We start from the raw sequence: 22,598 nt of genomic DNA, 5'->3' as shown, positions 1-22,598 counted from the left end.
GACTTGATGTCTCTTCATAGGGTTCACAGAGTAAATTCTAGTCTGTGGTGTCAAAACAACTTTGCAGTGTCTGTTAGCTTCCTGTGACCATCACTGTATTGTTTCTGAAGTAACTGGCTGCTGCTGGGTAATGGGTGTGTAGGTGGAGGTGGGAAATACCAGCCTGTGGTCTGATCGGTAGATGGGGACATGGCACTGAAAGTTTTAAAGTTAAAGTTCTGTATTCTGTGGCAGGGAAGTTAATGAAATGATTGTCAGTGTTGCAGAACGAGACATGTTATTATAATCTCATGAAATAAGCATGAAATGAAATTCACACCTGTTCTGTTGTTGGGAAGAAATTTGTTGTGATTGCATATTTTTAAATTCATGTTTTATTCACAATCACGTTTTCCTTAAGAGTAGAAGGAGGAAAGAATTTTCTCCTTCCTGCTTTCCTTTTGGCCCTGGTCAAAGCAAGACCAAGAGTCTCCACATCTGAGGTTTGGGCTGCACAAAGAACTAAAACAAGAGAAAAACACATTTACAAATATAACTGCTTTAACTCAGATGTACTCAGATGTTAGACACAGCAGATGCTGGTGGTACACAGGAGGGACAAACATTTGACCAATGAAAAGCTGTTTCAGAGAGCGAGGGAGGTTGGTGTTCACCAGAGAGAAAGGCTGGAGATAAGGTAAAGGAGCTTTCAGACTGAGCTATGCTCAGAAACCTGCCTGAGCTCTGCAGCTTCTCCTCCAATGATGGATGATGTTGAAATCTGCTTCCCAGAACTCCTTAACTCCTCCTGCAGGAGGCCACCCACTTCCTCACTCTGAGGAGGTGTTCATTTGCACCCTGATATTCTTTCTGCTTGCTGCCATTCTCAACCTGCTGATCATTATCTCCAGTCAGATCATGTGACGTGATGTTCAGGATTCATTACAGTTTGTGTTGTGTGTGAGCTGTTGTAAGACATATGGTTAGAAAAGAGTTGTAGTATCTGAGAATGTCAAAATGTTTATGTGAGGCCAAATTTGTGCACAAATCATATTTGACATTGTCAGTTATTTTCTACAGCTACAAATCTTTTCTACACATCTGCAAACTTTAATTTCTTCTTTTGTCTCAGGTTTATAGAGGCCACTATAGCACATAGGCTGTTCAATTCTTTATGATCATTTCAAAAGCTCCCAGCCTGATCTGAGCACACAGCAGTGGCTTCAGCCTCCTTGTATTTTGATAGACTGTTTTGAATGATTCTTCCTGCTGTTGTTGCAGAGTCGCTGCTGTTTTTTATGACGTTCTCTTGTTTCAGGCAGCTTCACTCCCCAACAAACCTCCTCATTCTGTCTCTGGCCGTGTCAGACCTCATCATGGGTTTCCTTGTGATGCCCGTTGAAATATTTATGATGTGGACCTGCTGGATGCTGGGTGACCTCATGTGCTCTCTACTTTTTGCTCCCTATTACAGTTGTTTCTGTTACCATAGGAAATATTGTGCTCATATCAGTCGACCGCTATGTGGCAATTTGTGACCCCCTGCATTACTCGACCAGATTCGCCGAAAGAACAATTACCATCGGTGTTTGTATGTTTAGGGGGCAGTCGTGGCCTAATGGCTAGGGAGTTGGACTTGTAACCTGAAAATTGCAGGTTTGAGTCTCAGGTCTGGCAGGAGTTGTCGGTGGCATAGAGTGAATAGCCAGTACTCTGTCCACCCTCAATACCACAACTGAGGTGAGACCCTTGAGCAAGGCGCCGCAGCATTGGCTGCCCACTGCTCCAGTTGTGTTTGCATGGTGTGAATGTGTGTGAGGCTTGTAGTTTGTATGGCGTCTGTCATGGGGAGGATTTCGGTTTTCCTGCTATTTTTCCTATGTACATCAGAATCAGAATGAGCTTTATTGGCAAGTGAGTGTGCACACACACACACAAGGAATTTGTTTAGGTACGGGGGGGTACTCCAGTGCAAACACATATAAATACAACTGCTACAGAGGGTCAAACAGTAAACATAAATGCTACAGAAATGCTACAAAAAAACTAAAAGAAAAATGCACAGATAACCTGAAAAACAGGATGAAAGGGGGAACTAATTAGTGTGCAAAGAGCAAAAAGGTGCCAGTGTCATAGTGCAGGTGGTGGAAGGGAATGGTGGAGAGCTACGAGTTTAAGAGTTGGATGGCCTGAGGGAAGAAGCTTCCTTCGTGCCGGGCTGTCTTGATGTTTGGAGCTCTGAAGCGCTAGCCAGAGGGTAAGAGTTGGAAGAGGTGGTGGCTCGGGTGGGTGGCGTCCAGAGTGATTTTCTGAGCTCGTTTTCTCACTCTGGAGGTGAACAGGTCTTGGAGGGTGGGTAGGGTAACACCGATGATCTTCTCAGCGGTCCGAACTGTCCTCTGGAGTCTTCGGATGTCTGATTTAGAGGCGGAGCTAAACCAGACAGTGATGGAGGAGCACAGGACAGACTCGATGACCGCTGAGTAGAACTGGGTCAGCAGCGTCTGTGGAAGGTTGAACTTCTTCAGCTGGCGCAGGAAGTACAACCTCTGCTGGGAGGTTTGGAGTTGGATGTGCAGGCTCCACTTCAGGTCCTGAGAGATGGTGGTGCCCAGGAACCTGAATGACTCCACTGATGCTATAGTGCTGTTCATGATGGTGAGAGGGGGGTGGGTGGGGGCATTTCTCCTGAAGTCCACAACCATCTCCACTGTTTTGAGCGTGTTTTGTCCAGAATGTGCTGTTGTGGTTTTGTCTTGCTCATGAGAACAGACTTTATGTACAGATCCAACAGGGCACTCTGGGAAAACAGCACATATAAGGATATATGTGACAGTCATGCTTGCACATTATTTCTAAAATTTTAAGATCACTAGTCAGACGTGATTAATAAATTCTCACCTTATTCTTCTCTATTGTAGCTTTGTCTTTCTGAGTCGTGCAGAAGTCTAAACACAACCCTAGCATGGCCAGACTTGTTGGGCTCTGATCCAGACTCAATAGAGTGCTGATGTATTCATCAACCAGTCCAGGAATCTGTTAAAGACAGACAAAGTGTCAGACCAATCCATCTTTCCTGTCTCTCTTCAGTTGTTCTCCGCTCTAAGATCCATGGCTGCTTCTAGGTGTAAACATTGAATTATACTTCAATCTATGCCCAATATCACAAATGTCTCATCTGATTTTAAAGGGTCACAGATCTAGTAGTTTTTAATTGATTCTGAGTTTTTAAGACAATAGTCTACGTCCCCATTCAGACAGCATTAATATTATAGGGAGAAATAACTGATAGAAGTCAGTGTTGAATTGCATCCAGTGGAAAAAACAAGACCTTCATCAGGTTTTCTATTATTTGATTTGTAGTAGTGCTTCACTATTAGTATCAGTATTACATTTCAAATAACTTAAATGTCTGCCCAAACTGGACTTGTACTACAAACAGACTAGCGAATTTAATTTATGCTTTTAATGGGATGAAAATCCCTGACCAGTGCAGATCATCTTGTCAGGACACCAAACCCCACATTAAGTGAGACACAAACTGAATGAGTGGAGTGAATACAAAGGGCAACTCAGTCTCATTATCAGACTCGTTCATCCCCTCTGACAGAGCCAACATGTATGTGTTTCTGTGCTGTGTATTTGATACTTACCTCCTGCCAGAGATGTCTGACATGCTTGAGACCAGATTTCTGAGCGGTGGTCTTGGCTCCACCCACTACTTCAGCCACAAGAAGGCTCTGTATCTCCACCTAATGGAGAGGACAAAACACCGTGAAGCCATGAAGTGATGCCAACAGCCAAAATAAAACTATGACTGTTGTCATATGTGGGAAAATTTGGAGCAATGGTGAAATAACACTTCCATGAGAACTGTCACACTCTGTATAGACAGTTTTCTTACACAGGGTCGATAACTATGAATGCGTAAGTCAAACTCTTTCACTAACCATTTTCTTCCAGATGGATCCTTCTCTTTTCTCTGGGGCAGAAAACACGCTGTAGACCAAAAGGCAGGTCCAAGACAAGCCAATGAAGGCAGCAGAGCCTGTTCCTTTACTGTAAGTGTAATGAGACAAGCATGAGAGGGAGGAAGATAACCTGGAAAATATGCAGTCTATTTTTAATTAAGGTGATGTTTGTTTTTAATGTTTTTCATTGCCTTATCACCCAATCATAAATATCCTTCCTACTTTAACTTAATTCTGCCTCATATTATACAAAATCTTGCATAAACCTTTGAATAGCATAATAACATTTATTTTGTTTAGAGTAAAACATATCAAACACATCTTCCATACTGAGAAATGTGCAATCTAAAGTTCTGAGCAGTACCTGGGCTGTCCAGTTTTGCTGATGACTCCACTGTTCAGCAGGCAGTGGGGGAGGCTGGTCACCAGGATGTCAGGCTGAGTGTCAGCCAGCTGGGCAATCACTGAGAGCAGCTCTCTGCGTGATGCCGCATCCCTGAGAAGCACACATACCCGTGTAAACATACAGGACAAGAATACACAAAGGATTCACAAGAATACAACAAAAAAAAAAAGAACGAAACCTCACATTATATTTGGTATGGTTTACAAAGTGACTGTGTACACCTACTGATATCTGTGTGAGGTGAGACAGAAGAGTTTGCATAGTCCTTTGATGGCAGGCTCTGGTAACTCTAAAAACGACAAATTAAAGAAGCATTAGTGTTGATTATAGCACCTTTTAACTACAGCATCATAGTGTGGGGAGGTTCATAACAAAATTTCTTACCTTTGCCCTTTAGACACTGTTCCAGCTCTCCAAATATCTCCCTTCGCTATTTCACACTGGCTGTAGTCACTTTCTGAGCAAATTTCTTCAGTGTGTCTGAAACCTGACAGACGTCTCAGTTACTATGAGGATTGCTTTAATGACATCAGTGAAGTGAATGGCAGCAGAGACGCTGTGAGTCATGATGATGTGGGACTACAGCTGTGCCACATATTGAATGTTATTGCTGCATCACCATAAGATCAAGATCGATCTCGATGACAAGAGTTGGCCATTTTTTATTTGATATGGACAGGTCCTCGACCCAATCACGTAGCAGAAATGTAAGACTGAGCAGCACGGCACAAGCACGTGTTTACTGCCACCACCCACTTGCGATATAACTCTGCTCTAACAACTCATTCCGTCATTGTTTTGACAGAAAGCACAAACAGCCGATGATAATGAAACTAATGCCGCACTGAACCAATCATGTGGCTGGAAGAGAGTTACAGCACATCAGTTAGGTTGACACACAGCACAAAACGTGGAGGAGCAGCCAGCAGCAGCTCACATGCTGATGTTTGGGCTGCTGTCGCTGTGTAAGACAGTAGGTCAGGAGTGGGGCCTGATTAAAGAGAAGATGAACAGAACAGAAAATGAACAGAAAACAACGCGAGCGTCAGCATCAATGATGAAAACACCCAAACAGACACAGCCCGGGGCTCAAAAGACGAGAGCATTGTTGAGAGCAAGGGTCTGGGGACTTTAGTGGTGTGGAGATATTTCATATATTTGAAGCAACTATTAACTATTTATAACTTTTAACTATTTTATTTATTTAGTTGTATAGTGTACTATGTTAGCTATGTTCAATTTTAAAGAAGAAAATAAATTTTTAAATCAAAATGAACCTTACATCTTTATCTAATGTTGGTCACGTAGGAGTAAAAAGGAACTAATGCAATAGTCCTTTGGTTTATATCATGATATATATCGATATCGTCTGATACGAAAAAAATGATCGTGATGAGATTTTTTTCCACATCGCCCAGCCAAAGGCAGCTTACCCATACACTTGAGTCTGGAACTAGGAGCCACTGTCAATATATTTCAGCTGGCTTCATAAAAATGACACTGCAGAATTACACACCAACGTAAGAGGAAAAATGTTTCTCCTAAACAAACGTCAGCGTCCTGCCTCAACAGGAGGGGCCGCAGCAGTGAAACACAAGCCGAGGACTGTAATACTCAGACAGGATTATATAAGTCTCAAAAGTTTTCATGGCGTCGACACTTATCTTTGCTCAGGAGTCATCATCTCCACACAGGGCGCTAATCTGTCTGCCTCAGGCCATTCTCACCACAGGATGTCAATGACAGTAAGCAGCTACTTTACAAAGCGACACCGTGTCGCCGTGAGCTGCTCTGAGGCTACGTAGCTCTATGCTAGCTGCAGCAGCTAGCTGCTGCTCGTTTCTGCACGAGTATCCCGTTCGACACCCAAACCCACCAAAATCACCATAAAACAACACACTAGATACCGCGAACTTGTTTTCTACAGTACGGAATTACCGTTTTGTAGGCGGGTAGCGCACTATTGAAAAACAGCCACACAAACCTGCGTGTCCGCTGCCATCTTGCCGGTCTTGATACCCGGAAGAACTTGCTTACGTCACTTCCAGGTCACAACAGGTACGTAAAATTTTTTCTTGTTGAATCGGCCTATAATAATGTAAACATCGACAATATTATGTTGGACGTTGAAAATAAATCCTAATTAAAATACATATCTTCAAACATGTTCCATTAACGTGTTGAAATGTGGGTAAACTCCTAAAGGTTTAGGAAGAAAACACGTGGAATTAAAAGCGTCACACATCACATTTACACACATTTAAGAACAATAAAATTTGATATATTCCCACCTGCTACCCTCACTCAGGAGAAAGAGAAAATGGTATTCAAAGGGATGCAACTCAATCGCAAACCAAAGCTGTTTTAGAACAGAAAAATGTCCCCTCAAATAAAGCAAAAAAAGTACACAAAGTAGTTTTAAAGTTATTTTATACTGTGTATCGTTTACTTTTTGAGTTGGCAAAAATAAGTTAAAAAGAAAATGCTTTAGTCCTTGAATACTGCAATAGAACCATGGCATGAATACGTTTTCTAAATGTATGAATGTTGAATGTTGAATATATATATATATATGAATAATGTTGAATATATATTAGGATCCTAAGAGCTCAGATTTGATGGAGAGAGTGTTACAAACCAAGCTTAATAAGGTATTTTGGTACAATCCCAATTCCTAAAAAGTTGGGGCACTGTGTAAAATCTACATAAAACAGAATGCAATGACTTCTAAATCTCATAAACCAAATTTTTATTCACAATATAACATAGCATATCAAATGTTTAAATGTACCATTTAAAAAAAAAAAAAAAAGATAATTTTGAAACTTGGACAGCATAGTTGCAAATAGGGATTAGGGTGTAAAATAGGTCTACAACAGCCAACAACAGTTGTGTAGTGATCCAAGAGGCTGAGAATTGGTGACCTCTCCTGGACAGAAATGTTACAAACTTTTTTTGGTTCGTTTTATAAAATCTAAAGACATGATATTAGTATAATTGGGCTGTTTTAGTGTAAGTAGAGTGGTAATGGAATATAATTCATAAAGCTGTGCTTGGAAAGTGTTTTTTTGTAAGATTTGTGAGCATGTACATTATGCTTGTAACTGTATACAGAAAACTGTTTTTCTTTGCTTTTTCTGAAAAAAGTTAAAGTTAATTGAAACACAAGAACACAAGAAGGATAGATTTTAAAATCTTATTGCTACTTTATAAAGCACTAAATGGTTGTGGACCAAAATATATTCAAGATGTATTAGTTCCCTATGAGGTTTCCAGACCCCTCAGGTCATCTGGGACAGGTCTACCGTGTGTTCCCAGAACCAGAACCAAACAAAGTGAAGCAGCAATCAGTTACTATGCTCCTCACTTGTGGAACAAACTTCCTGAACACCTGAGGTCTGCTCAAACTGTCAGCTCATTCAAATCAGGACTGAAAACACTGTTGTTTACTGCTGCCTTCAAATTATTGTTCATCCTTGTTTTCTTAATGTGCTTTTACATTTTTTTTAATTAACTTTATTTTATTTATAAATGTATTTGTTTTTAAATGCTCTTTTCCATGCTTTTAATGTAATTATATGCCTTGTCAAGCACTCCGAATTGCATAGTGTATGAATGTTGCTATACAAATAAATTTGCCTTGCCTTGCCTTGCCTTGTTTTGCCTATCCCTTCATTTTAAAAAGGAAGTACTCAAACAAATAAATGTGCAAGAATTTTATCCTCACAATATTTATGCTCTGTATATGCAAATAGGTAGGGTAGGTACAATGTCTGCATAAATTACAAGACAACAGCAAATTAAATAAAATGTAAGATAAGTCATATATAGAACCCATTTAATCCTATGCTCATCATATGTGGCTGCAGATGTTTAGCTGATAGGAGCACCTGTTGTGAATAGTTTGTAATAGGCACCTTTTTTAGTCATTAGTTCAGCATGTGTGCCTTGCTCTATTATAACTCCATGAGACATCACTGCAATGATGTCAGCGGTCTGGATAGTGGTCAGCCTGTGGGCGATGACGATGCAGGTCCGTCCTTTCCTTGCCTCATCCAGAGCAGCCTGGACAGTCTGCAACAAAACAAAGCTTAAATCAGCCCACTCTTCAAGTACATTATCTTGGTGTGTCATATACATGTGACATACAATATAAACCATTATCATTCAAAAGATGCTCAATCATTAAAACAGTGACTCTGTACTGGAAGGTCTTACAGTATTTTATGGGAGTGGATGTGCTTAAAATTGAATCACTGAGTACCTTTTCGCTCTCCGTGTCCAGGGCAGACGTTGCCTCATCTAAGAGCAGGATCTTGGGGTTCCTGACAATGGCACGGGCAATGGCAATGCGTTGTTTTTCCCCTCTTGACAACTGGGACCCTTGAGCACCAACTTGAGACTCATATTTCTTAAAGTTTGCAAATTTATTGATAAAAGTGGAGAAAGCAAACGGTCAAAATGTAAGCAAATGTCATCTCTAGAAAACACAATATTGTGGTGATAAACCTGTACCACCACAATAAACCATTTCATTTTCTAGATACCATTAATGTGTTGGGTCTTCAGTAGCAATGCCTAAATCTGCTAATCTACTAATGTCACATTAACAATAGTTACATGTGATGTATCTTGAGCATCTCAGGCAACAAGTTGATAATTAAGACTCAAATGTCGTTCTTAACCTCAGAAACAGTTTACACAACAGTCTCACGCTATTTAGTAGCTCTTCTGGAGATTTCATCCATATCATATAATCTAAACTAGATGGCCAAGGAATTGTAAATATTCAAGCGTTTCAATCATTTCCTACATTTGCTGACAAGCTCTATCTGCTGAAGAAGATTAGTAGATTGTGTGATGTTCAAAAACTCCAGGACAGCTACTAAAGCTACAGCTACAGCTGCCTTGTTGTGTATCCAGGAGATCAGTGGCAATGCATGTAACGTTATATCATTAAATAAAATGTTACCACTCACATCTGGTAGGTTCATCACAAAGTCATGAAGGTAGGCTTTCTTAGCTGCCTCCATAACCTCCTCCATGCTAACGCTGCGTGCATTGTCTCCATACCGTATATTCTCAGCTATACTGCAGCCAAACAACACTGGTTCCTGCGATACTATACCAATCTGTGATCTTAGGAAGGGCACATTCACTGTATGAGATGGGTGGTCATCAATCAACTGAAAATAAAGGATTAAACAGTTAAGTAAACATAAAAGGCTTTGCAATATAGTCAACTCATTTTGTGTTAAGCAAAACTAATTTCTAAATGAGTCTACACACCACTTGGCCTTCATCTGGATCATAAAACCTTTCCAGCAGTTGAACACTGGTGCTTTTTCCACAGCCACTGCTCCCAACAAAGGCCAAAGTCTGACCAGGCTTTACACACACAGCTAAACCATTTAATACTTGGATGTCTGGCCGTGCTGGATAGGTGAACTTGCAGTTAAGAAACTCTATTTTGCCTTTGAAGATGTCCTAAAGACACACAGGTAGGCATAAACATTTCAAAGTAACATTGTGATAGAACTGCATCTAAAATCATCCATTGTTCTGTCTTATTTACTAAATTCACCAACCCATTTTTTCCCATCTGTATGGCTGATGCTGATTTTAGGAACTCGGTCCAACAGTTTGAAAAATTGAGCGGCAGCGATTTTGGCTTTGGCGTAATCTGGAGTGAAGGAAGAAACTCTGCCCAGTGCTGTCCCACTGGTCACTATAGCTGAAATCACTCTGAAGGACCAACAAATGAGTTGAAAGAAGCTTCAATATAGGAGCTGAAAATGTCTGATTTCCTGTGCAAATAAAGAATATTACCAACCTAAAAACAATCATGTACTGTAACCCCTCAGAGCTAACCAGATAGCCTCCATATCTGAATGAAGCAGCATATGCCATGAAGAAGACACACTGGGAAAGGCCAAAACAGAAGCCATAGATATTGGCTTTCTTCTTGGCAGATTTATATGGAAGCTCAAGCTTTTGTTCATAAGATTCCACAAAGGACTTCTCTTTAGCCAAGCCTGCAATTGTCCTGATGTTGCTAAGAGCCTCACTGGAAGTCTGAAACAGAGAACACAGATTTTATACTGTACCCTATGATTTTATGAAGAACCTAATAAATAAAATTGGGCCAAAATGACAAATCGTCTTGTTCCATATGAAGACAGAAGGGCTGCTTACCTGACCTGCTGCTTCCATGGCTTTTTTATCTTCATGTGCAAAACCTGTCAACATTTTAGCTTGAAATATCCCAGACAGCCCAATGAGTGGCAAGAAGCAAACAATTACCAAAGTTAACTTCCAACTGAAGTATAAGGCAATGGCAAAAGACGCTCCAATGTTGGCCAACGAGTTAACAATCATGCCAATCTGAGAACCTGTTGCCTGATGAAAATATACCAACCAAATGTAAAACAACCATACAAAAACATGTTAGTAATAATGTGAATTTGAGATCAAGACTTGCATATTTCTTACTTACCCCCCGCACCATGGATGCATCAGTGGCCAGCCTGGTGGTCAAAACTCCTAGGCTGTTTGTGGGGTCATCAAACCAACTGATCTCCTGTTTCAACATGGCCTGGAAGCCTAATTTCCTCAAACGGCGGGTCAGCAGCTCTCCAGACTTAGCAAAAGCATACCCCTGGAAGATTGAATAATCTCCATGAATACGAGCTTATTCTTTTCTGCTCTACGTATAAATTAAATAATGTTATAATAAAAATTGTGTAAATGGTGCAAACCTGTAAAAACTGTGAAATAAAACTAATGATGGCCACAATGCAAAACAGAACACATATCCCATTGATCTGCTGCCTCTGCTTGTTCAAGTCACTGATACCAAAAGTCTGCAAATACAAATCACACAACTCAGTCAACAAATGGTCTAAACGAGTAAAACAGCATACGTCTTTCATAACCCATGAGATTCTTACACCAAGAATTTGGCTGAACAGGACAGCATAGATGGGGCTGATGGAGCCATTGATGGCTGCTCCCAGTGACCCCAGCAGCATGTAGGGCCACTCAGGTTGGTTGTACTTAAGGATACGTGCTACTGGGGCAGGTTCTACTTGTTCATCTGCATCATCTTCACATTCCTGTTAAAAACATGCGATAGAACTATTTAATTTCTGCAAGTTGCTTTGTAATAATTATGTTAGTTACTTATTACAAAACTTAATGGGGAAACGTGTACATTTTGTGGTGTGATCTCATTGCCCAAAGGGATCTTGATGCTATCTGACATTATATTTGACAACATGCTCCCAGACCGTAGTCGAACAGTACTCCTACAGGAATAATCATGAGAAAATAAAATTATTTCATCCAGAATACAATGATCTGATTTGTATTTTTCAACTTGATATACTGTACCTTTTTTGGCATTTGCTGCTTGCCCTGCTAAGACTACCTGATTTCAAATCAAAGTCCTCTTCAAGAGTTTTACTGAAACCATCTGGGAAAAGAATCAGGTTAAGCTGTTATGGAATGAGATTTGAGACAGTAACAACTGAACAAAAACATTGAAATAATAATTTTTAAATTTTCATGTCTCATTTTTTCAGTTCCAATTTTTCGTTTTTCCGTTTTTTTTTGTTTTCAGTTCTCATTTTTTATGCAATGAGATTTGAGACAATAAGAACTGAACAGAAAGCAGGACATTGAAAATAAATAATTTTTTCTGTTTCAATTAAAAAATTTCCAGTTTCATTTTTCTATTTTTTGGGTTACGTTTTTTATTTTTCAGGTTCAGTTTTCCATTTTGTTTTTTCAGTTCTCATTTTTTCAGTTTCAGTTCTGGCACAAAAAAATCTCATGGGGATGGGTGTTACAGGACCGTGTCCCCAATGGCCAGCTACTTTTGAGTGACTGTTATTGTACTTCGTTCTTATGGGCCAGTTACTGTCACCTGGGGTGTTTGCATTTTCTTGCTGTAAAGTATAAACCATCCACCATTGTATCAGATGAAGTACCTGTAAACACCCAGTATAACCAGTAAAGTACAGTATTCTCTTTGCCAAAAAGTACCTACAGCTAATACATTGGTATTGAATACTTTCAATGTCCTCAGTCTGTTCAGTTGTTATTGTCTCAAATCTTGCTCCATAAGCAGTTCCTTATCAGACAGAGATTGCCCTTCTTACTGCTTTAAAGATAATAATCAGATTATTGACAATGAATATAATCATTAGCTGTAGTTTTAGTCCACATGAATTGTACCATTAGCTGCGTTGGTTGTGCCTTGGTTTTGCAGGGTGGTCAGGGTAAAATAGACACCTCCTCTTTCTAATAGCTCTTTGTGTGTTCCCTTCTCCACGGCCTGTCCATGCTCAAAACCAATGATGACATCTGCATTTTTAATTGTGGAAAGGCGATGAGCTATAGATATTGTTGTCCTGCCTATGCGTGCCTGCACATAAACCAGTTATTTAAGTGTCAGTTCACCAAAAACAGTTAGTGAAGTCACTACATGTTAGTGTGCATGTATTGTTAGTGTACATGTAATGGCTAACCTTATCCAGGGCTTCCTGGACAACAGCTTCACTCTCATTGTCTAAGGCAGATGTGGCCATGTCCAGCAGCAGGATTTTGGGGTTTCGGATCAGAGCTCGAGCAATAGCAATCCTCTGTTTCTGTCCTCCACTCATTTGGCCTCCACCTTCTCCCACCAGAGTGTCAAATTTCTGGATAATAATTATTATGTTTAGCTTGTTAAATTAAAGCCTCACATGTGACTGTAAACCTCTCAGAACTACTATAGTTATTCTGTACTGTCTTTACATAATGAAACAAACCTGCGGCAGATCCATGATAAAATTATAAGCATTAGCCTCTTTTGTTGCCTGGATAATATCACCCATGGTAACGCCAGGTCGACCAAAGCGGATATTTTCTGCGATGGTTGTGGCAAACAGGACTGGCTCCTGTTCTACAATACCAATGAGAGAACGGAGCCACTGGATGTTTAAAGTACGGATATCATGGCCATCCAAAGTCAACTGGGAATGAAAATTTTATGTGTTACAATGATGCCTTTAAAAATGCTTTTTGTTATGTTTTGTCTGTCCAGTTGCTCTAGTTGTTACCATTCCTCCCTGTGGGTTATAAAACCTCTGGATGAGCTGGATTGTGGTGCTCTTTCCCGATCCACTCGGTCCAACAAAAGCAGTGGTTTCTCCTGCTTTGATCTGCATGCTGAGATCATTTAAAATCTAAAAAAATATATAGCAGTAGTCAGGAGTTTAATTTTAAGAACTGAGACATGGTCTTTAAAAACTGCTTGGTAGAGAAACTTACTTTGACATCAGGCCGGGATGTGTAGTAGAAAGTGACATTATGGAATTCAATGTCACCTTTGACTTTGTCTAATTTGTAACCCTCTTCTGAGAAACAATCAATTTCTGGTTCCTGTGAGCACAACAGTAATTCTCTAAATCTTAAATTCCAGTCAGGATTGTATCTGTAGTAAAGTCTTAAAGAGAATCCTGATTATACCCGATCGATTGTGTCAAAGACGGTCTTTGCAGCTGCACGACCAGAAGCAAAGGCTTCCAAGCAGGGTGAGGCCTGGCCCAAGTTTACAGCTCCAATGAGTACCCCCAGAAAAACCTAAAAATAAACGCCACATGGAAAACCACTTTCACTGTTAACACAAACAGCAACACTTAAGAAAAATTTAATGCATTTAATTTTTCCTTACCTGGATAAGATTACCCGGAGACAGCTCTTTGGTCTCGATAACCAATTGAGATCCGTACCAAAAGGCCAAAGCATAATAGAGGAATATTATGCACCAGAGGTATCCTTGAAAAATACCTATAGTGGTACCTTTTTTCACTCCCCATTTCAGAGCTTCCACAAGATTCCTGTCATACCTGTCCAGATTTCTAACTTTAATCTCAGTCGAGATCAGATCATACAAAACGGGACAACTTGTGATTTTAGAAAATAATAAAATACCTCTCAGCTTCTTTGTGCTCTCCACCAAATGCTGCCACTGTTCTGATAGATGACAGGACCTCGTTGGCCACTGCCCCTGCCTTTGCATAGGCTTTCAGCTCTCGTCCAGTCAGCCTGGACACAGCCTTCAGGAACAAAAAACATGGCAGCACATACATATACTCTATCTGATAGTAACAAATCATTCCCTTGATTCACAGCTGGACTCTTACCACAGCCATCAGTCCAGCACCTATACCAATCATAGGGCTGACTGCTATGACCACCAAAGTCAGCTTCCACCCGCCAACGAATCCAACCATGAAGCCAAACACAAACGTAGAGATCTTCTCAATGAAGATAGACACCTGGTCAGCAATGGCACTGTTGATGTTGTTGATATCACTACGAAGGAGCAGAACACACCATAAACACTGCTGTGTGGAAATTATTCTGCAGGCCACATACTGCTAACAGTTCTGTAGATAGAGATCTAACTCACTCTGCCAGCCTTGTGTTCAGCTCGCCAACACAGTTACAGTCAAACCATCCGATCTCCATTTGCATTATTTTTCGGAAATAAGCCTTTCGTAGCCTCTGAACCTGCCTTGCAGCTGCTGTCACCCATAAGAAGATCTATATTGTGGTGCAAAATTATTTTTTTGAATAGACATACTGTGCTACACTGTCATGAGCTATAATAATGATTAAAATTAAAGCTGAACATTGAAAGCAAAACTACTTACTTGAAAATAACTAACAAGTAAAACTCCTAATCCAATTCCGATATAGTAATATGCAAACATGGTCATCTCTGCTTCAATATCCACCCTGCCAAGGGAACAAACTGCTTAAGAACAACAGCTCTTACACACTGAAACAACAATCCCATCAACAATAAAATAATTACTCACCCGCAGTACACAGTGCTATTTGCAGCAGTTTCATATATGGAGCCATTTTTCCAATAGATGGTGTTGTTGATGCAATTTTTGTTTGGGTCTTTTAGCTCTTGAACCTCAAACTCATAAGCCACAAATGTGTCTGTCATCATGCCATACACCAACAGCATGAGTGGTGAAGCTGCTCCGTGTATCAGGGCACACAAGCTCCCCACTACCATCATCAGGACGTCTTTCCAGGTGGCAAATCGAAACTGCGAAAAGGAATATGCATAGCTTAGATAGAATTTCTTCTAACAGTATGCAGAGGGTTCAGAATGTATTCTGTTTTTCAAAATTTATTTCCCAATTTATTTATTATTTTCCAAAGGTTTGAGTGTTCACAGTGGGCTCAATGACACTGAAATGGAAGAAGTTTGTCACCAGAAGAATTCTTCCTAAACTTAATCATGTGGCTAAAAAATGAGCCCTTTGGGCAGAACTCCAGGTACTGCTCAGCATCTGGCTGAACCATCCCTACGATAAAACATGGTGGTGGCAGCATCATACTATGGCAGACCTTCACGGGTGCAGGGACAGGGACAGTGGGATAGTCCCTAGAACTGAGTCCGTGCCAACTCATGGTTCCTGTTGTACTGCAAAAAGTACCAACCTTGTTCCCTGAGAACTATAAGTTATAAATATATTATAAACTAATTAATTTCCAAAATAATATAAGACAAAAAATGTATTTACCAACTGAAAGTATCCAACACTCAGTGTGTTTTCTTTTTTCTTCTCATTGCTGTAAAACATATATTAAAATAAGGCCCAGAAATATCTCACCATAACAAACACATTATATACTATGAGAAATATCAGTCATGCATCACAAAACTTACCCATTTTCAATGTCTGTTAAAAAAGGAACACCATATTCAGAGTTGTCAGTATTTAGATTTTCCTACAAAATTATTTTGTGTTCGTTTTGGTTTTTAGCTCACTCACCTTTTATATGTTCATTTGGTGCTGTAAATTTGGCTGATTTCTTCATATTTGCTGACCTGACTCAGGCAGGTATGCCCTCACCTAGAAACTGTGGATTAGAAAAACCATAAAAATTATAATTTGGATGTTTAATTGGTGGGAACTCTCAAAATAAGGAAAATATTTTAATTATTCAGAAAGATGCCTTGTTTGAGATTATCAGTTCTCATCAAGAAACAGGGACATAAGATGTTAGGGACAATATTCCAGCAACACAGTTTGAACAGCTTATCATAATAATACCATCAAGAAACCTTATTAAACTAAACTGTTTCTGGCAAGAACAGAAATTCTTAGCGGGCATTCCTGCAAGGGGGAGCAGTTCATGTGGAAGAAAAAGAAAATGTACTATACCTGGACTCGTCACTCAGTGTCTGGTTTGTTCAGGTGTCCACCAACACCAGTGAGGCTCCTCAGAGTAAATTCTTATCCTATCTTTTTTTCAGGCAACCTATGCCTGTCCTTTCCCATTATCTACTGCTCCATTAGACTGATAAGGGTTGTGTCAGCATTATGATCCCCACTAGACTACCTTTGTAAGGCGAAATTCAATCACTTAACCAAGTTGACGAGCATTGACTGCTATTAGATTAGCTATGCAGTGAAATCTTCATAAAACCATGTGGCTTTTGTGAAATGTGGTAACACTGGTTATAGAAAAGTCATCCTTTAGCTTTTTAACTATCTATCATTGGGTAATGTCCCTAATCTCTAGTTAATTTGTAGTAAGCAATCAGATGTTTACAGGGGTCAATGCTCCCAGGGACAAGTAGTGGAATGCCTGGGTCTGGAATTTGTTCCTTCTTGATAGCAGGTTATTATTTACAATACAGGTAATAGATAGTGGCCTACCACAGGAAACAGGGGGTCACAGTCACAAAGACAAGCTGTGATAAAGCTGACAGCTCTGTTAGACATCTGTCACAGACTGGAGAAACCTGAACCTATGTGTGCTCAAATTTAGAAAAACATGGACTCAAGACTATACAATAATATAATAATCCTATATCTACTTTGGTATGGCTTTTTGTATTCATGAGTAAAGAAAGTGGCATTTGTGAAAATCATGTTTTAAAATAATAAAAATAATAATAAGAGCACTTTTTGATTAACCCACTTTTTGCTGCCAAACAGTTGACCATCAGCGTACTTAGTGTATGTTGCATTTCAGGAGTTTTTCTTTAGAAAATGCACCTAGGCAATTTTGTTTTTTCAATGAGAATTGCAACACAAATCTTTATTAATGAAGGGGTTTTCGGTGGACCCAAAAATGCTGGACACACCAGCAGAGTGACATTTCATTGGCAGTTGCTGTGGGATAGCGAGCTGGAGCAGGAGAGTCGGGGAGTGCAGTGGCACAGCTGCATGAGGAAGCCCTCTCGCCTCTAAAACAGACAGAGGAGAAAGTAGTTTTGAAAGTTATTGAAAGCCAGTAAGCAGTGATGAATGGCCTGAGAAGTCATGTGAACTTACAGAGATACTGCCATGGTTATGGTTCAAGAGAGGACAGCATATTAAACATCTAGGTGATGGGATCTAAACAAAATAGGTGATGTTTTATATGCTGTCCTCTCCTGATCCATAATGCAAACTGTGAAACAGTTTGCATGTGAGGTTCCTGACTTAAAAAAAAGACACACTGTGTGATTCAAAACACAAATACAGAACCATGCCGTGTCCAAGCCAGGTTATCAGCTGAAGATGAGAGATCATACAAACTGATAATGAGATATTTGTAGCCATGAATAAACCCTCCTCTATGAACAATTTAAATGTTGTTTTTGAAGATGTGTTAAAAAGAAAAAGTGTTTTGCATCCAAATCCAGATTCCATCTTACAATGCAAATGAAGCTCTCATATATATGTGATATATGGGAGCTACTATTCAAGTACAGAGTCATATTATAGAAAAAGGAATAACTAATGATTACATGTATCTGTTGAGCTCCTGTATATTCACAATGTTCTTGTTATGTTTGTATGTCACCATCCTGAGTGTATTTCGCCCTTGTTCAGGAGAGACGGGCCTTCTGCATGCATACTCTGCTGGGGATATCATCATTGGAGGACTGGTCCCTGTTCACACTTCGATCAACAGAAGCACAGCTCGAGGACCACACTCCTGTATTCAGTAAGTAAAGCCTGATTGAACAAGCCTCTTTAGATGACATATGCTACAGCAAAAAAATGGAAATTTCATCTTTTGCAGATATAATTTCCAAACATTTCTACAAACTCAAGTGTTGATATATGCCATCAGAGAAATAAACCAGCGTACACCAAGGGTTCTACCCAACATCACCTTAGGATATGACATTTATGACACTTGTGGAGATGTCAGCTTTGCCATCCTAGCAACACTCCAACTGCTGCAGAACCAGCCAAACCCTCAGAGCTGTCAACTAAATGACATTCAATCAACTTTAACTGAACCCAAAACAAAGGTGGTGATTGGTGAGCTATATTCTGAAGTATCAATAGCTGTCGCACGAGTTGTTGCTCTGTCATCAGTTACACAGGTTTGTCTTCTCTGTACTTGATAGCGACCTTTTCTATAATTCCATTAATGTGAATGAATATAATCTGTTGATAAATTCAGTAGTAAAGTCAGTTTAGAAAACTACATGCAGAACAATTTTAATACACTTTTATTCCTGCTTGTCACAGATAAGCTATGCATCAACAAGCGAGCTGCTCAGTGAGAAGTCGAAGTTCCCCACTTTTCTGCGAACAACAACAAGTGACAAATTTCAGACAAAGGCCATTGCAGAACTGGTGAAGCTGTTTCACTGGAAAACAGTAGCCATTATAGGAAGTAATGATGAGTATGGAAAGTATGGGAGTGATAGCCTTACAGTCATCTTCAATGAAGAGCTCATCTGCATTGAATTTGTTGACATTCTGCCTGGTGACTTTTCCCAGAACAATTCGGAAACCCATACACGGCTTGATATGCTGGTGAAAAAAATCAATGAGTCCACTGCAGAAGCCATCATCATGTTCACCAAGAATGCCAATGTTCACATCGTCATGGAAGCAGCTATTAAATACAACCTCAACCGAACTTGGATCGCAAGTGATTCGTGGTCCACGTCTACAGAGGTCTCTAAAATGCCAGGCATCGGGTTGGCTGGGCAGGTTTTTGGGTTTATGTCTAAGACGAATGAGGTGCCTGGTTTTAAAGACTACATCAAGTCATGGTTTAATGGGCCCACTAATGCATTTCTTGATGATTTTAAGGCTTGCAACAAACTTTGTTCTAACCAGGCAGAAAAAATGAACTGCGCAAACTGCCAAATGGAGCGAGAGAAATGCCTGCACACAAACTGCTTGGCTGCTTACATTGACCCGGGTGACTCATACAATGCCTATGTAGCTGTTCAGGTCATTGCTGAGGGCCTCAGGAGCTTGCTGAGGTGTGACAGCCAACGGTGTGAACGTAGTGCCGGTTTTACAGCCTTGGAGGTATAGTAAAGATACCTTGGTGACATATTTTATATTGTTACTGATTTGTGTTTAAAACCACAGTTTGACATTTTTGGAAACAAACATTTCCTTATTTGGATGAGAAATGTGATACCGCTATCATGTCAGCCTGGTAATTATGAAGGTATAGCCAACAGCTCACTCTTTAATCACATACGGTGAGCTTTAAAGGAGGGATGTGGACTGACTGTTGCCAGGATTTGTTGTTTTACTAGTAGTAGAAGCAATAATAACATATCTTGATTGTAAATACGGTTTTATTTATTTTTGTCTCCTCAGCTTCTCGAGGAAATCAAGAAGATAAACCTAACTTTGAATGGCACAAACATATTCTTTAATGCCAGTGGAGACCCCAGTTTACCATATGATATAGTACATTGGAGGATGGCTGAATACAAATTCAAATCCATAATAGTCATTGGAGAATACTGGCCAGATGGAAAAATCAAAGTCAACGATGAATGTTTCAGAAATATGCCCATTGTAAATGTGAGGTCATGTCTTCATCATATATTTGTTTCCCACAATCATTTATAACCACCAAGTTGTACTGATTCAGTTTAATCCCTTCAAGGTAACTATTTACAACTGCTCTAACGCATGTAAACCAGGGTACGAACTCAAAGAGAAAGGCAAAAAGTGTTGCAAAGACTGTGTTCCATGTGTAGATGGAGACTATTCCCCTGGAAATGGTGAGTGTTTTAGATTTCTACAAGTCAACAGAAAAGCTGTTCTGCCTGTCATACGTTCATTTTCAAATACAGACACACTACTTTACTTGGTCACTTCCTCATTTGTATTAAACAAAGCATGATATGTTTCAGGAATTCAAAGGAATTTATTCTTTCTGATGAATAAACTAAACTAACATTAGGTTCTTCAGGATGTTAAAATGACATTTGTCTACATTTACAGGTGAGAAGTGCAAGAGCTGCAGTAATACCAATTACTCATCTCCAGAGAGGGATAAATGTTTGGAAAAAACAAAAGAATTCCTAACTTGGTCAGATCCCTTAATTATCATTTTGACTTTCTTGGAAGCCTTTGGGATAATTGTTACTATGGTGTTTGCTGTTCTGTTTATGATCTACCGTAGCACTCCCATCGTCAAGGCAGTTGGAGGCTACTTGTGTTTCTTGGAGCTTATTTCCCTGCTGGCCTGCTTTTGCCTTGCGTTTACCTTCACAGGAAGGCCCACTAATGCCTCCTGCATGGCAGGCCTGCCTCTTTTCGGCATAGCCTTTTCCCTCTGCATCTCTTGCATTCTGGCCAACCTGCTCCAAATCTTACTGGGCGTCAGCTTTAACTTGAAGATAAAATCCTGGATGAAGAAGCTGAATCAGCCAGTGGCTGTGGTGACTGTAGTTTCTGGGATCCAGCTGGCCCTGTGTGTGCCATGGCTGTACTACCACCCCCCATTCCCAGAAGAAAATATACTAAGCATGTCCATTGTGCTGCACTGTCACAAAGGTTCCAAAGAACTCTTTATAGCCATGTTAGGATACAATGCTTTCTTGGGCCTTATTTGTTTCCTGTTTGCGTTCAAAGGCAAACAGCTGCCTGATTTATATAAAAATGCAACTTTAATCACTGTCAGTATGCTGGTGTTTTTAATTATTTGGATCCTCTCCATCCCCATTTATATCAATTTGGTAGGGAAGTACAAACAAGCTGTGGAATGTATAGCCATACTCATTTCCAGCTACAGCATCCTCGTGGGTCACTTGGCCCCTAAATGTTACATTATGCTGTTCAGAAAAGAAATGAACAATGTGACTGCCATTACTGAGTACATCAGGAACCATTATGAGAACAACAGCGTGGCTGTGCTGAAACCATAACCTCATACACTCACATCACTCACAAAGAATGTATCTTTGTAATGCTACAGAAAGAAAATTTTAAGCAAAGTAACAAACGTGTCTGTGGTGAAATCATAGTCAGTGAGTAGGGGTTTTTGTCTACTTCTGTGTTAGATCTGAACAGAAACCATCCTTTACAGTTTAACAATTATAGTATCATCTGTATATAGTATGTATTTATTCTACATTTACTGTCAAGTGCATGATTTTGCTGTTATTTTTTGGTTCTCCTGCTTCACTGCTGTTACTACCACTGTTGCTTACTGAAAAGTTTTGTAATGAAATTAAACTGTTTCCCACAATCATTTCTGGACACCAAAGTGGCTATCCCTATTGTCAATTTTTAAAATTGGCAATATTATATATGTAAAAAAAAAAAAAAAAAAAAACTGTTATAAAGAAACTTGTATGTATGTGTATTTGCGAACTAAATAAAGAGCTAGATGCATGCTTTATAACTTTTTCCACCTAAAAATTTCTATGTATATGTTTTTTTAAATTTTTGATCATGTTGTCAGATATCAATCAGTCTGTTGAACTGACAGATGGCATGAGTTTACAGATTTATTTAACTGAATACACAAATGGAAGTGATCAACCTTAATGGGAACATGTATATAATCTACTGTATCTGTAATATTGGATCATCATTTGTATGTTAGGATGGGTTTCTCACTTCCACTGAATGCTCACTGTATGGACAATTAATCTGACGAGTGGCTAAACACAAAGTTGATTTTTGGTTGTGAACTCCTGCAGGAAAATATTTATCTAACTTGGGCCATGAAGATCATGTTTACACCCTGAATTGTTTTCAAGGTGTATAGATGAATTACTGGTCTGGCCAACAGTCCATCTGACATCTGAGTAAAATCTAATGAGACAATCATCTGCAGTGCTGTGGTTCCTAAAAATGTATTGTTGTGATTAAGGGTAAGCCATAATAAACTACAAACCTAAAACACCAGTTGAACCTAAAATTCTCCATTTGTGATACGGTATGAGACCT

General features: G+C 39.7%; 3 protein-coding genes across 3 annotated transcripts; 1 reads left to right on the top strand and 2 right to left on the bottom strand.

Annotated features, from left to right (window-relative positions):
* Nucleotides 1–2,412: 2,412 nt before the first annotated feature.
* On the bottom strand, nucleotides 2,413–5,793 carry LOC113138529 (eIF-2-alpha kinase activator GCN1-like). The gene is made up of 7 exons (XM_026321056.1): nucleotides 5,790–5,793; nucleotides 4,582–4,645; nucleotides 4,315–4,446; nucleotides 3,930–4,038; nucleotides 3,633–3,731; nucleotides 2,881–3,015; nucleotides 2,413–2,779 (listed from the first exon to the last, which is right to left on the bottom strand). Exons 1-7 carry the CDS (start codon nucleotides 5,791–5,793, stop codon nucleotides 2,630–2,632), a joined length of 693 nt encoding a protein of 230 aa, XP_026176841.1. The 3' UTR covers nucleotides 2,413–2,629.
* A 2,369-nt stretch (nucleotides 5,794–8,162) lies between these two features.
* Nucleotides 8,163–16,108, bottom strand: LOC113138528 (bile salt export pump-like). The gene is given in 26 exon segments (XM_026321055.1): nucleotides 8,163–8,430; nucleotides 8,621–8,767; nucleotides 9,336–9,542; nucleotides 9,646–9,843; nucleotides 9,945–10,101; nucleotides 10,190–10,431; nucleotides 10,552–10,755; nucleotides 10,853–11,014; nucleotides 11,115–11,219; nucleotides 11,307–11,471; nucleotides 11,570–11,663; nucleotides 11,749–11,830; nucleotides 12,595–12,784; nucleotides 12,888–13,058; nucleotides 13,170–13,373; nucleotides 13,461–13,586; nucleotides 13,672–13,782; nucleotides 13,870–13,983; nucleotides 14,075–14,249; nucleotides 14,335–14,459; nucleotides 14,547–14,718; nucleotides 14,816–14,949; nucleotides 15,060–15,179; nucleotides 15,239–15,469; nucleotides 15,951–15,999; nucleotides 16,097–16,108. Coding segments are annotated over 24 exon segments (3,807 nt in total). The 5' UTR covers nucleotides 15,440–15,469; nucleotides 15,951–15,999; nucleotides 16,097–16,108; the 3' UTR covers nucleotides 8,163–8,229.
* A 2,043-nt stretch (nucleotides 16,109–18,151) lies between these two features.
* On the top strand, nucleotides 18,152–21,568 carry LOC113138523 (G-protein coupled receptor family C group 6 member A-like). Its single transcript, XM_026321046.1, has 6 exons — nucleotides 18,152–18,372; nucleotides 18,451–18,760; nucleotides 18,909–19,706; nucleotides 20,007–20,216; nucleotides 20,302–20,419; nucleotides 20,643–21,568. Exons 1-6 carry the CDS (start codon nucleotides 18,173–18,175, stop codon nucleotides 21,566–21,568), a joined length of 2,562 nt encoding a protein of 853 aa, XP_026176831.1. The 5' UTR covers nucleotides 18,152–18,172.
* The last annotated feature ends 1,030 nt before the right edge of the window (nucleotides 21,569–22,598 follow it).

This window comes from Mastacembelus armatus, chromosome 9 (genome assembly GCF_900324485.2).
Source record: "Mastacembelus armatus chromosome 9, fMasArm1.2, whole genome shotgun sequence".
Lineage (NCBI taxonomy): Eukaryota > Metazoa > Chordata > Actinopteri > Synbranchiformes > Mastacembelidae > Mastacembelus > Mastacembelus armatus.
Note: the sequence above shows the minus strand (reverse complement) of the source record. Positions and strands in the feature narration are given on the sequence as shown.

What these genes read in the sequence shown, in the direction of transcription:
- LOC113138523 (XM_026321046.1), top strand. Translation starts at nt 18,173, where the DNA reads ATGTATCTGTTGAGCTCCTGTATATTCACAATGTTCTTGTTATGTTTG. An exon ending in CCGGTTTTACAGCCTTGGAG is followed by an intron (nt 19,707 to 20,006) that starts GTATAGTAAAGA and finishes TTGTCTCCTCAG; the next exon opens with CTTCTCGAGGAAATCAAGAA. An exon ending in GAAATATGCCCATTGTAAAT is followed by an intron (nt 20,217 to 20,301) that starts GTGAGGTCATGT and finishes AATCCCTTCAAG; the next exon opens with GTAACTATTTACAACTGCTC.
- LOC113138529 (XM_026321056.1), bottom strand. An exon ending in CTCACCTCACACAGATATCA is followed by an intron (nt 4,447 to 4,581) that starts GTAGGTGTACAC and finishes TGTGCTTCTCAG; the next exon opens with GGATGCGGCATCACGCAGAG. An exon ending in GATCCATCTGGAAGAAAATG is followed by an intron (nt 3,732 to 3,929) that starts GTTAGTGAAAGA and finishes CCTCTCCATTAG; the next exon opens with GTGGAGATACAGAGCCTTCT.